The sequence below is a fragment of the Vicugna pacos genome, chromosome 34 (assembly GCF_048564905.1).
Source record: "Vicugna pacos chromosome 34, VicPac4, whole genome shotgun sequence".
Classification (NCBI taxonomy): domain Eukaryota; kingdom Metazoa; phylum Chordata; class Mammalia; order Artiodactyla; family Camelidae; genus Vicugna; species Vicugna pacos.
In genome coordinates this window covers 21,203,425-21,216,139 of record NC_133020.1, presented here as the reverse complement: position 1 = coordinate 21,216,139, position 12,715 = coordinate 21,203,425, and the positions used below count along the sequence as shown (strand labels likewise).

Below are 12,715 nucleotides of genomic sequence, written 5' to 3'. Positions count from 1 at the left end.
CGGGCACAGACTACAGGTGCCAGTTACAGCGCATCCAGACCCAGCAACTTAGTGCTGCAAAGCAGGAAAGTTTAGTCTTCTGCCTTTAAATAAAATACCCCTTCCCTGGTAAAGGCAGATACCAACTTAAAGTTATTTAATGCTTTTTACAGAGAAAAAATCTTCCCTCTGTTTGAGGAAGAGCTAAGCAAGCAACGAGGGTAATCTTCAAGAATTCTAAGCACTTTCAACACACACGGAAAGAAGATACACTTCAGATAACAAGGATCAAAATTCTCAAAGGAAGAAGTTTTGAGGGACTTTTATGCTTTCTTTTTACAAAATCATGGTCCACGTGCGGAAAAGGAATGACTGGAATTGACTCAAGATACAAGTTAACTATGAACTGTACACCCGCGTGCACGAGCCCTGAAGTATCTTTAACCAACCCAGGGATGCGAGGCTGAGCTGGGGGCCACCACCCTCCTCCCTGTCCTGGGGGCCCACATCATAAAAGGATCTCTCTGTCCGCACGCGCGCTCACAGACTCACACGTGGCTGAAGGGTTAAAATCAGGACATAACGACATTGTCTCTATTTTCCAAAGTTACTTCTTTTCTTTTTTTTTTTTTGGTCATGAAACTGAGCGAAAATAGCTTTTAGTCTTTTGTGTAAAGGGGAAGAAAAAAGAAAACTGACATTTATTAAAATCAGGTCTTTCTTAAAAAAAAGCTTAAATGGTAAAAAAAAAAAGTATCTCAAATGATCTCATATACTTCTGGTTGTGGAAATTCTCCAGTTGTCATTTTAATACACTCAAGTATTTGAAAACCTTCGCTTTCCAGAAATAAACAAGAGGCATCAGGCCCAGACAGATCTTCGCCAGGAACGAATACCCACCCACTGAGGGTCATTTCAGGGGAACTGGTGGCTGAGTAAATTAGTGAAATGGGACAGCGAAGCTCATCTGCTGCGAGAGGTGTCATCTTCTAACACACGTCGGTACGTGACCGGGCAGTCGGGTGGCGATGACTGCGATTCCTAAAGAATCGAGTCATCTGAGTCCGGGCCCTGAAGTTCAGCTTCTGCCGGTCACTCAGACGTCTACCCTCAGGACGGAACCGCCGTCTGAGTAAGCAGAGGAGGCAGTTCTGCGCAAGCCTTCCTTCAGAAACAGGCGCTCGCCCTGACTCGCGCCTGCGGAGCCGGGGCGGACGCGCTTTCCCCACCCCCGCCAGCGAGGGCAGAAGCAACACGGACACTGCCTACACGCTAGACGCGCGTGTACAGCCACTCCCACACCAGCATCCCCTTAAGCCTCTTCTTTTCTCGGCCTCGATGATTTCCGTCGTCCTCCTGTTCTCAGGTGCACCGCCTCTTCCTTCTGCTGCTCAAAGTTGCCTTTGAATCCGGCTGAGTAAATTTCATTTTGGTTCTTGTACTTTTCAGCTTCAGAATCTCTCTTCGGTTTCTTTTTAGATTTTCTGTCTGTTTATCGATATTTCCATTTATTCACACATCATTTTCTTGATTTTTCCACATCTTCCTTTAGTTCTTTGAGCATCTTTAAGACAGTTTTTAAAAGGTCTTTCTCTGTTACATCTGCCATTACGTCTTTTTCAGGGATAATTTCTGTTGATTTATTTTTTCCTTTGAAAGGGACATACTTTCCTATTTCTTTGTATGTCTTGTGATTTATTTTTTTTGTTGAGTCCTGAACATTTGAATCTAATAATGTGGTATCTTGGAAATCAGATCTTTCCCCTTCCCCAAGGTTTGCAGTTTTTTAAATTTTTGTTTACTGTTATTATTATGATTATGATTATGATTATGATTATTTTGATCGTTGTAGGCTGTCTCCGTGCTGAGGATCAGCCTGGGGTGTGACCTTAAGGTCTTCTCGGGTCTTTTCTTAGCTTTCCCCTGGGCATGCATGGTCACTCTCCAATTTTCCTTACATACTCAGCTGTTTTGGAATGTCTTAGTCTTTCATGTCTGCCTCCCGAAACAGGAAAAAGCAAATAATGAAGGAGGCAAGAAAGGGCGCCAGGTCACCATTCAGCCAGAGGGGGGCCCTGCAACAGTGGCGGAGGGGCAACAATGATGGCGCCCGCCTCGGGTGTGCACCCTGGGGTCAGAACACACACCCCCAGTGTCTGGAGGACAGCGGCCTTGCTGCCCACCCTGGCTCCCGCAAAGTGTGCAAGCCCTGTTTATACTGCGTACCTGCCTGCCTCGTGGCTGGGGTGGGGGACGGGTGAGATTCTGGGTATGGATCCAACCTGCGGCAAAACTTCTTCCCATCTGTGGACACGTGACACTAGAAAACAAGGTACCAGTTTCTGAAGTACAACGGTAGGACAGGTAGGGACAGGGCAGGCGCACCCACTCCAAATACAAGCGGAGTCAAAGATGGCAGGCAGCTGGGCGAGAACCGGCCTGGAAAGCTGCCTGCCTGTCCTGCAGAGCCCCGCCTGGCTGGTTTCCTAAGTAGTAAGGCACACAGGGAGGCAAATGAGGAAAGCGGTTACAAAGATAACTTGACCTTAAGGGTCCTCCACTCAGCAGAGACTGCAGTGAAGGGATGCTGAACACAGCAGACGAGAGGGGTGACCCTGCTGCGTCCTGTCACTGGACTCAGGCCGACGACCGAGAGCCAGCCGGGCTCGCCCACGCGTCTAGGGGGGTCTTACCAGGCGGCGCGGCAGCGTGTCGGCTCTGCAGTCCGGGCACGTTTGTGAAGAACACACGGAGACTGCGACACAGCCCGGTCACTGCGTGTTTCTGATGAACTGGCTAGTTAAGAGCTACAGAGGCCTGAAACATGCACGTTCAAAACTGCTTTCAGAGATCCCATACTTTTAGGTTTGACCATTAGCAGGCTGCAATTTTATACAAGTCCGGGAAAAACATACCCAATTCAGAATGCCCTGTTCAGGAACGTGACTGGCCATACAATAAACTGAGCATTCTCTGCCTTGAAAACCAGCTGCCACAAATGTTATTCTAGTACCAAGCTCAACGACGTATTTAGTTAATTAAGCTCTTATATCGTATAAAGCCTGTGAAATACAGGGGGAGCCCTGAACCTCAGGTGTAACAGACATCCATTCTCTGCCCGTCAGAATTTTCTAGGAGCTTTTCAGTCTCGGTTTGCTCTTCTCGAGAAGGCGAACTGACTGATTCTTCAACGATTCTGCCATTCAAAGGGCATCTTAAACACTATGTAACAGTTTGGGGCCAGACTTCCATATGTCTGTCCGTGCATATATATAAGATCACAACAGTATTTTAATACCGGAATTACTTGTGACGGTTACTTAGTATTATCAGCACACAGGTTTTCAAACCTGGCTGCTTACAAATCGGTCTGATTTCAGCTACTCTAAGTTCCCAGTCAACACTCTCTACCTCTCATTAATTCAGACAACTATTTCTAAGAAAACTGTTGAAATGCGAAGGTGTCTTTTGATATCAGGTGGGGAAGAGACTCTGGCCTGTCAAAACTCTTGAGTTCTTAAAATTGAGCACAGCCCTTTACGGTACTTTATATATTTTCACTGTAAGTTAAAAATAAGGGCTTATTAAAGTTCTATTTATCCCAACAGAGAGTCACGGGGTCATTAATCATACGGCCAAAGGCTACCGAAATCTCTAACCAAAAACACATAATGCTGGCAACACACTTTGGTGTCGTGATCTGCAGTGACAGTGGAGTGACGGGATCTGTTCTGGACCCTGGCCCAGTCACTTGCTAGCTGTGTGACCCCAGGCAAACCACGCAGTGTCTCTCTCAGCATCTCCTCTGCACAACACTGGTGACCCCACGTCACAGGGCTGCTGTGAAGACTGAATGGGTCAGTTCACGTGACGCACCCAAAAGAAGGCTTAGGTCAATAAATACTATGATCTGTGAGCACTGTTTTCAAGAAAGCCAGGCCGCAGGACGGATGATGTAACTCGGCCATGCAAACGGCATTCCGGGACGGGTAACGCAGTTTATCTGACATCACGCCTCTCGTCCTTGAAGACGCGTATCATTAATTCCACATTCACTTCTAATAAGTATCCACGTTAGTTCAACAGAGACCAGCAGAGGCAGCAGGGACCGATTCTGCGGCGTACACTGGTCTGAAGTGATCCCTTCTAAGAGGAGTTTGGGGGAGAAAGGGGAACCACCCCTACACCAAGCCTCCTCGCGTTACTCATGCTTAACGAGATCCTCAGACCAAGGTCAAGGAGCACCGAAACGCAGCCACAAATCTCACCACCAGACAGGCCTGGGAGGAGGAGGAGGGGCGGGGAGGGGCGGGGCTCGCGGCAGGGAGCCCAGGCCGATCTACTCGCAGTCAGGCGATTCCAGAGGGCCCAGGAGACTCAGAGGATTCATACATTCCCGGTGGCATCATGAAAGGCGGCAGCCTGACACCAGGAGGGCCAGCGAGATCTGATGCTGGAAACGACGGGAAGGGAGAGTCTTACCAAGCTTTTGTGAGGAATGCTCCTGCATCTGGAACTGACGATAACGAAGATGGAACAGATGGAAGGAAGGAGGCTGGGAGGGACGTTCCCCACACCTCCCAGCCTCTGGGCCGCACCCAGCTCCAAGCAAGCAGGACTCATCAAAACATCACCTACCTCTTTGTGGGGAACAGCAAAGGTTTCGCGGGACAGTGAGCAACCAGGATTTTTTTTCCCGACTTTGAAATGCAATGCTTACGACTTTCATAAAATAAGCAAATTTCTACCGACAGAGCTAAAGAGTCCTTACATGTGTGCTTTCTTACGCTTCGCAACTGCTTCTTGAAAGACTCTTCCTAATGTCAGCAATTAGCAGACACTGCAGGTTCAGGTAAATGCACTGACTGGTCAAAACACGGGAAACACAGCACTCGCAGCTTCCAAGTTAATTTTCTCTGTCACCCAATAGACGAGGAGGGTAAAACCCAGGGAGGCGAGTTAGGGAGCCCGCGGCCTGATTCACTAAAAAGCAAACAAAGCAAAACGAAAAACAGGAAGTTAGCTGCCAACACTTGGGCATCAGGAGCCTTGTCAAAAGTACAAACTTTCAGCTGTGAGACAAGTCGGCCCCGGGGAGGTGGTGCGCAGCACGGCGGCCGCGGTCAACAGCTCTGCACTGTGCATGTGGAGGCCGCTGGAGAGTGAGGATCTTGGAAGGTTTCACCGTAGGAAAAAAAAATTGTAACTATGTGGTGATGGACGTACAGTGAACTCAACGTGGTGATCACTCCACATAGGTACACGCATCAAATCATTACGTTGCACACCTGAAGCGACTCTAACGTTACACGCCAATCATCTCTCACTAAACAAAGACTTATTTATATGGATTCTCTGGGGGGAAGAACAGACCTTGGGTAACACGGGGCTCCCGTGCTGCATGGCCACGAGGAGCTGGGGTGAAGAGTGGCTGCCTCTGCAGGCAGAGCACGCGGCCCCCCGTCCACGCAGGCCCCTCCCCAGTCTTCACACCCTCCTCACGCTCACTCCCGACGCCTGCCGGGCCCGCGCGGCCCTCGGGCACGGGGCTCTGAGGTATCTGACCAGCATTCTGGCAGCTGGGAAGCACTGCACACAGGCCGATGAAGATTCCACACTTAGTTTAACCGCAGTCAGAGCTGGAGCAGCAGGTACAGAAGGCAATCCCCACACCGAGGACCCGCCACGCCAGTGAGAGCAGCGCGGCCGAGAGAGAGCGAATCGCCAGCTGCCGGACAGCGGGTGGACATCCGTTCCCCCCATCACATTCAGCTCATGTCCAGTGGGCGATGAACGTGTGGATGAAAAAAGCCGAGGATGGCTTTGCTAAGACAAAGGGGAGAGAAAAAACAACTGATTGAGGGCTAGGAGGTTCCAAACTGCAGAGATGAGTATGGAGGTGAAGATGCAAGTTGAGACTCAGCCGGGGAAGCGGGAGGCAACTCTAGAAGGGGGGACAGTGAGCGGAGCTGGTCCTAACGTCCGTGATGGGTTACAGGGAGAGGCACGAACACGGAATACTTAACACACAAACCATCGGACTGAAGGGAGACAGGGAAAATGCTCACCTCCTGCTAATTATCCTACGTCAACAAGGGCTGCTGAACCATTAAACAGCGCCTGAGCCGTGACCTCCTACCCGTCACCTCTGGGGGTTGTGCGCCCTACCGAGACAGGCGGCTTCCACTCTCTCCGACCACAAAACAATGGTCACCATCAGGAGATGAAGCCCTACGGGACAGCGGGCGCTGACGCGAGGCTGCAGCAGACCCAGGAGAGAGCAGCTGGGCCGAGCACAGCACACAGATGGCGGCTGGTACCCTGGGTGCACGGTGGCCTGGTGCGCGAATGCGCCCAAGGCTGGTCTCCAGATCCGGACCGAGAGCCCTTAGAGACACGGACAGACGCCTGCTGCGGGACAGACGCCTGCTGCACCCTGCCTGTGCCCCGCAGCTTCCGCAGTGCTCACCCCGCCGCCACTCAGGCTGCGTACCTTTCCCTCTGTCCCCCAGCAACTCAGGGGCTCTCTGCAGCTGTCCTCCAGCACTGCTCTCCTTTTATAGGATGTAGAATAGTTTATGGTTCCCTCCCCAGCGCTGGATGTCACTTTCAAGCTAGTTTTAATGCTGAGATGAATGGCTTTTTCCAGTCGCTCCAGAACTGGCCCTTCCTGCAGACAACGCCCCACGAGCCCCTGGCGCGTCACCCCGCCCTGCCCACTGCGCCCCCTTCTCCAGATCTCCTTCTCCCTGGACACGCTGCGCGGCCCTCAGGCCCTCCCGGGAGTGGGGAGCACACCCTCTGCAGCCGGGGGAGTGCAGGGGGGACACAGAGCGCCGAGCTTCCCACGTCCAGTGAACAAGTACGCGCTATTTCCCAGCCTCGGGCCTTGCTCCCAAGCATAACGGAAACCGAGAGTTGTTCAGACAACATGGAATAACAACCATTTAAATCAGTTAGTTACAGCTCTTAAAATGAGACAGACTGAGCAACGGGAGACTCAGTGATAAACCACTGATCATTTTTGTTCAGTTTTCCTGGGTGACATCAAAGAAGTGTATCTTTTTTTGTCAAACCAGAAAATGCTTATGTGACAATTCCTAGAAATGCTGGATAAAGTGGTTGAACCTGCAATGAAAGGCGGTCCCTCTGCCCGCGCGGCTGTCACCGGCACCCAGGAGAGGGCGGAAAGTCCGCGGTGAGTCCCAGCCCTTTCGGGTGATCCTCTTCACCCCACGTGAGGGCCAAACAGGCCGGCCACGCAGGGTGGCTGCTGGCTTGGACCGCCTCCTCCCACCCACACGTCGGGGGCGGGGGATGAAGCCCCCTCCACTATCACTCTGGACTTGAAGTCCCCACACACTCAGGGTGCTCACAGCTTCGGGGGCTCCGGGCGGGGCTCGCAGGAGCGGCTGGCAGACCCGGAGGCCTTCCGGTCAGAGCCCCGGGGCCTGCGTCTCTAAGACACAAGAGCCACGCTACACTCCGCTGTTACTTTGTATTTTGTTATTTTGTAGCTTCGAGTTTGTGTCGTTTCTCCTAGTAATTCCTAAAACAAGGACAGATCACACTGTTTTTTTTTGTTTGTTTCAAGCTCTTCACAAGCAGATCGAGAGGGGAGCGGGCGGAGCATAAGTACGTACTTTCCCCGCGGCGCCGGGGCACAGACGCGCCCGTCGTGAAAACGGGACAGCACTGCGCGTGTTGCTCTAATTGCTAAATGACTTTTCTAACTACTGGCCCCCTGGGATTTCCACATAAGATGATGGTAAGGCTGAAAAGATAATTGGTTCTAATCCTGGCTCTGCCCCTCAGTCCTGATGGGAATTTAGCTGAGAAACGCAGTCTTTGGAGTTTCTGGGCTTCACGATACGGTGAGGGCGGCGAAGCAGCTGTGCCCAGCGTGTCACAGGCCACTGAGAAGTCGTAGCCGTTTTTATAGTTACTCTTCCTCTCACCTAATTCTGAGGTCAGACTAGCGCTGGACACGAGGAAGAGGCGTGAACGCAAAGGGGAAGCCACAGAACCGGAAAGGAAGTGCACGGAGCGCGTGCCGGAGTCACCACGTTCCCAGCACTGACCCTTCGCGCAGGTGGGCATTTAACGCCGCTCTTCAATGAGGAAAATGCAAGATTCAGGTCACCAGTTCGACAGAAAAGCTGGATTTCTTTCACATTACGCAAGAAAACACTCATTTCTCCCAGCTGCCCTGAGAAAGACGCCCTCCTCAGAGGAGCAGAGCAGTGGAGTGAACGCGGCCGCCGTCCTGAGCGGAGAGCGAGGACCACAGGTCCCGAGCCCCTTCGCTGCGTCCCCAGCGTGCGCGGTTCCGCTGGGGAACAGAAGTGGATCCAAATGCTCGGGGCTGCGATCTTACTTAAATTCACACTAACCCTGTGAGGGCATATAAAATGTGACGCAAATTTTGTAGATGAGGAGCGTGAGCCTCAGAGACCCACTCACCATCTGTGTCACTGGTGAACGGACCAGCCAGAGTCACAGCCGAGCCGATGAGCTCTGGATGGGGCCGCTCCTGGGAAGAAAGACGTTCGCCTTCCCTTCAGAGTGTCTGACATGCTGCACGCACCTGACGCATCTGAGACAAATGGGCGGACACAGTGGGTGATGGACACAGGGACGCGTGCTGAGGCTGCGGCGGGAGGGACGGCAAGGCCAGGGACCCCCTGCAGGGTGGTCTGGACAATCAGAACAACTGGTTAGACTCCAAATGTCTTTAAGGCAAGAAAAGTCCACACTGTCGGACATTAACCCTAATGCAGAGGATCACAAAATTGCAGCTGTAAATGAGTTTGTCTAGATTTAAACCAAATCCCTTCAACCTGCACTCAAAACACTTTAAAATGAAAAGCGACAAAGAAACCCCCTGGCCTGTCCTGAACAGGGGCAGCGCCTGACCTCCCGCTGACGGCAGCTGCGTCAGGGAAGCCCTAAGTTCTCGGGGTGGCAGGAAGGAAAAGGGGCTGAGACCAGGGCCGGCTGGCGGCCCAGAGACCCCCCGGGGCTGGTGCGCTGGCACCCACCAGCGGGGTGCCTGGTGGTGACAGCCGGGCCGCCTCACCACGTACAGTGGGAGTGCGGGCACCAGCACAGCGCCTGGACCTGGTCAGACCGCCGTTCCTCTTCCTTCTGTCCCTCGGGCCCGGCACCTTTCTCTGATGCGGCCTCTCCCAGGGCTGCTTTCCCATGACTGAGTCCTGAAGGCCCGTTACCCTGGGAGTCGGGGAGCAAACCAGGACCCGCCTACAGGTGACCCTCTAGTCTGTAACTCCCTTGTGCTTCACCTCCTTCCGAACTCAGAATCGCACACAAAGACCAAGGCCCCACCGGGCTGCGGCAGCCCCGTTTTAGGGGCGGGTCTGGTCAGCGCTGCCTGCTTCCTTGTTGGGAGATGGCCTTAGACTCAGGCGCATTCTTGCAACTCGACGGCTACAGCTTCAAGTTAAAATGACAGCGATGCCACGTCCTCTTTCCCAAAGCCACCCCTCGTCCAGAGGCTAGTGTGCACACTCAGAGAAGTTAAAGACTCAAAATGCCCAGTTCCCACTTGCACGGCGTCCCAGACTCATGCTGCGAGGGCGTGCAGCGCAGCGCTCCGGGGACGGGGCTCCGGGGGAGGCCACCGCTGTCCTCCTGCACGGCTTACCCCACCACAGGACGCCCAGGGCACACGGCCACGCGCAAAGGTACTCGGGACTTTCTGACCGCTCCTTTCTAAGGTTATAATTAACATCTTTACCTTTCACCTAAGAAAACACATGGTTTTGACAGCCAAGTAACCAGAAGCCGCTGTGAATGAGACACAGCGCTGGAGCTGCCAGGCTCAAGTTCTATCCTACGTGGTGTCCTAAGGAGGAAGGACCTCAATCACGTGTCTGTGGATGCAGGCCTAGCTGCTTAGGAGAACCGCTACCGCCCAATACGCGCACTCACAAACCAGGAAACGCCTTTCCTCAACACCCTCCAGCTTCACGTTACCAGCTTTTCTCCCTGACAAACATAAACTGCATATACATTCACTGCACGTCTGTCAGGGGTACAGTGTGACGCTTTAGTATGTGAGTACGTTGTGAAGTGATCACAGTGAAGCCAATGGACACGTTCATCACCTCGTGTAGTTACCTTTTATTCTATTTTATTTTTTTTGTGAGAACACTTAAGAACTACTCTCTTAGTAAATTCCAAGTGCACGACACAGTATTGCCACGCTGTACGCTAGGCCGCCCGGGCGGTCCTGCAGAACTGAAGCTGTACACTTGGCCTCCACCTCCCCACGCAGGGGGCAGAAATCTCCCCACTTCCCGCACCCCGGCCCCGAAACTACAACTCTATTCACGTTATCTGCGGCGATGAGCCAACCTCAGTGTGGACTGAGGGGCAGATGCCTCCAGTAATGAGCACGTTCTCCCCGTCTGACTCAGCAGGCACCCCGACACTGGCGGCGTCCTCCTCCTGCGACACGCATTTTAGACGCTGGCAAGGGTTTCTCTCACTTGCAGACGAGCAGCGAGCTGTCTCCTCTGCGCACCTGTCCATCCTGCACAAGGGCACCCCTTCTGGTACTTTCTCAGCGAAGTCAGGCTGACGATATTATTTATGTAATGACGTCTATTTCTAGGCAGCTGTGATGGTCCACAGAGGAAATACCTTTGCTCTGTAAATACTGATTCTTGCTAATCTGAACATTAACTGTCATGCTGTCGGTTGTGACTGATCCCCTCAAGCAGGAAAAGAGAAACTCCTTCACTTGAAAGACTCTTTCCTGGTCGGATCGCTTCCAGCCCAAGAGCAAATCTAAACGGCCAAGCTGCACAGAGCACGTGCGGGGGCAGGAAGGGGGCACCACAGAGGGCGCACGGCGCCACTGAGGGAAGAGCAGTGGAGAGGAGGAAGCGGCCTCAGACGCTGAAAGCCAGCTTTCTCCTATTCTAAAAGGGGGACGTTTTCTCCCCCCGCTTTAAAAATTGTGGTAAAATACACAAAACGTAAATTTTACCATTTTAACCGCCTTAACGTGTACGGTTCTGTCCAGTAAGTGCATTTCCAGCGTTGTGCAACCACCATCAAAGGGGAGATTTCCAGCTTTCACTTCACAGATGAAAGGCCTTGCGTAGCAGCGCGCATTACATTTGTGCAGGGTTTTAAGTGGAAAAGAGAAGGGCAAACCTTGCTCTCACCTTCAGAGTGCACCCGGCCCCAAATAACAGGAAGTCATTTAAATGAAAACAGACGTGGTGCCTTCGGTAGGAGGAATCTGACTGGATGTGAAAAACAAGCCTTTGCACCAGCGGGCGGCAGGTACCCCACACCCCTGCCGCCTCCTGGGCATGAGCCTCTGGACCCGGAGGTGCCACTAAAGGCCCCAAGAGCCCCTGCAGACACCCCAGAGCACTTCCAGGTACCACATGGGTGTGGGCGCTGTGGACCCCTGTGGCCTGACTCTCCTGAGAGACATCATCAAAAAACAAAAGCCTTTTTCATTTCAAATGGGCAGAATTTCACGCCGTCGTTGCAGAAGTTAAAAAACGTTCTCCTGAGATGTGTGCCATCTTCCAAACCAGTCCTCCTACCGAGAATTCTCCAGAGACTGTGAGGACTGAAGCCTCTGCCGGCGAGGGTGACCGAGACGAGGTGGGACGGGTAACCTGAGACCGCGACCTGAAGGCACAGGCCGGCGGGGACGCGGGGACGTGGGGACGTGGGGACCCGGGCGCCCGGCCCAAGGCATACCTGCTGCTTGAGCTGCTGCACAAGCCGGTCCTTCTCCCGCTTCAGGGCGGCCACCTCCTCCTGGGTCTTTTTCTTTGAGGACGAAAGCTCCAGGAGTGCGATGTTGGCGTCTTTCTCACTGATGGCGGCCAGAAGGGCTTCCTGCCTGCAAGAGAGAGAGAACGCCCAGACCCTGGTGAGGTGCGCACAGCCGTCCTCTGCAGTCACTGTCCCTGCCGCCCCCCCTTTGTGTGGGACGAAGCCAATGGTCCGTGTGGGCAGGAATCCCATTCGGGCCTCCCTGACGCTAAGCTTCTTCAGCAGGGGGTTCCACCAACCCCTTTACAGAGAGTTCCCACGTACGGCTGCAGTTAACTCGGAAAGTAAACAAAGCTCGTGACTTTTTTTTTTTAAGTAAGAATTAACCTGTCATTTATACATCTTACCCATGTGACTCATTCTTTTGATAAGTATTCTGCGGCTTCCAGGTAAACTGAGGCACCACGAGACCTGAAAACATTTTTATGTCCAGAACGTCCAGCAAACCGTAAATGTAAGGAACCAGGAGTGAGGACACCAGCCAGCCGCTCCCGGGGCCTGCGGGACGCCTACGAGGCCTTGTATCTCAACAGTGCAAACGAGTTTCCAGTCGAGGCTTTATTTGGCAATGACCTGCACACTTCTGAAGCAACAATTTAAACTTTACAGATTCCTTGTGGTTTCGCTACTTGTTGGTTCGCATCCAGAAGGAAAAGAAGGTGGGATTTGTCGGGGGGAGTGTTGAACATGAGAAACGTACAAGACACTCAGAATGCGCTTGGCGAACAACCTTACGGTCCAAACGCACCCCCCACCAACAGCTCACCTTTTCTGTACGTCATCTGGAAGGAGACGGGTCTGATTAACAGGAACTGTGTAAGCGGCCTGAGCTTTTGACCTGAGGAAATGCTGACTCTCACTGAGAAGGCACGTTAACCTTGCTTCTGTCTCTTGTTAAGATAATCGGGCT

At 52.7% G+C, this 12,715-nt stretch overlaps 2 protein-coding genes across 8 annotated transcripts in view; one reads left to right on the top strand and one right to left on the bottom strand.

The window, feature by feature from the left end:
* The window catches only part of FBXL14 (F-box and leucine rich repeat protein 14), a 429,592-nt gene that overhangs the window by 107,791 nt on the left and 309,086 nt on the right, over nt 1-12,715 (top strand). The window lies entirely within an intron of this gene.
* Nucleotides 1-12,715, bottom strand: part of ERC1 (ELKS/RAB6-interacting/CAST family member 1) — a 294,829-nt gene that overhangs the window by 49,861 nt on the left and 232,253 nt on the right. For all 7 annotated transcript variants that reach the window (XM_072954473.1, XM_072954472.1, XM_072954475.1 and 4 more), the window contains one exon: nt 11,728-11,872. In XM_072954473.1, coding sequence (XP_072810574.1) covers nt 11,728-11,872 — 145 coding nt within the window. The remainder of the gene's footprint in view (nt 1-11,727; nt 11,873-12,715) is intronic.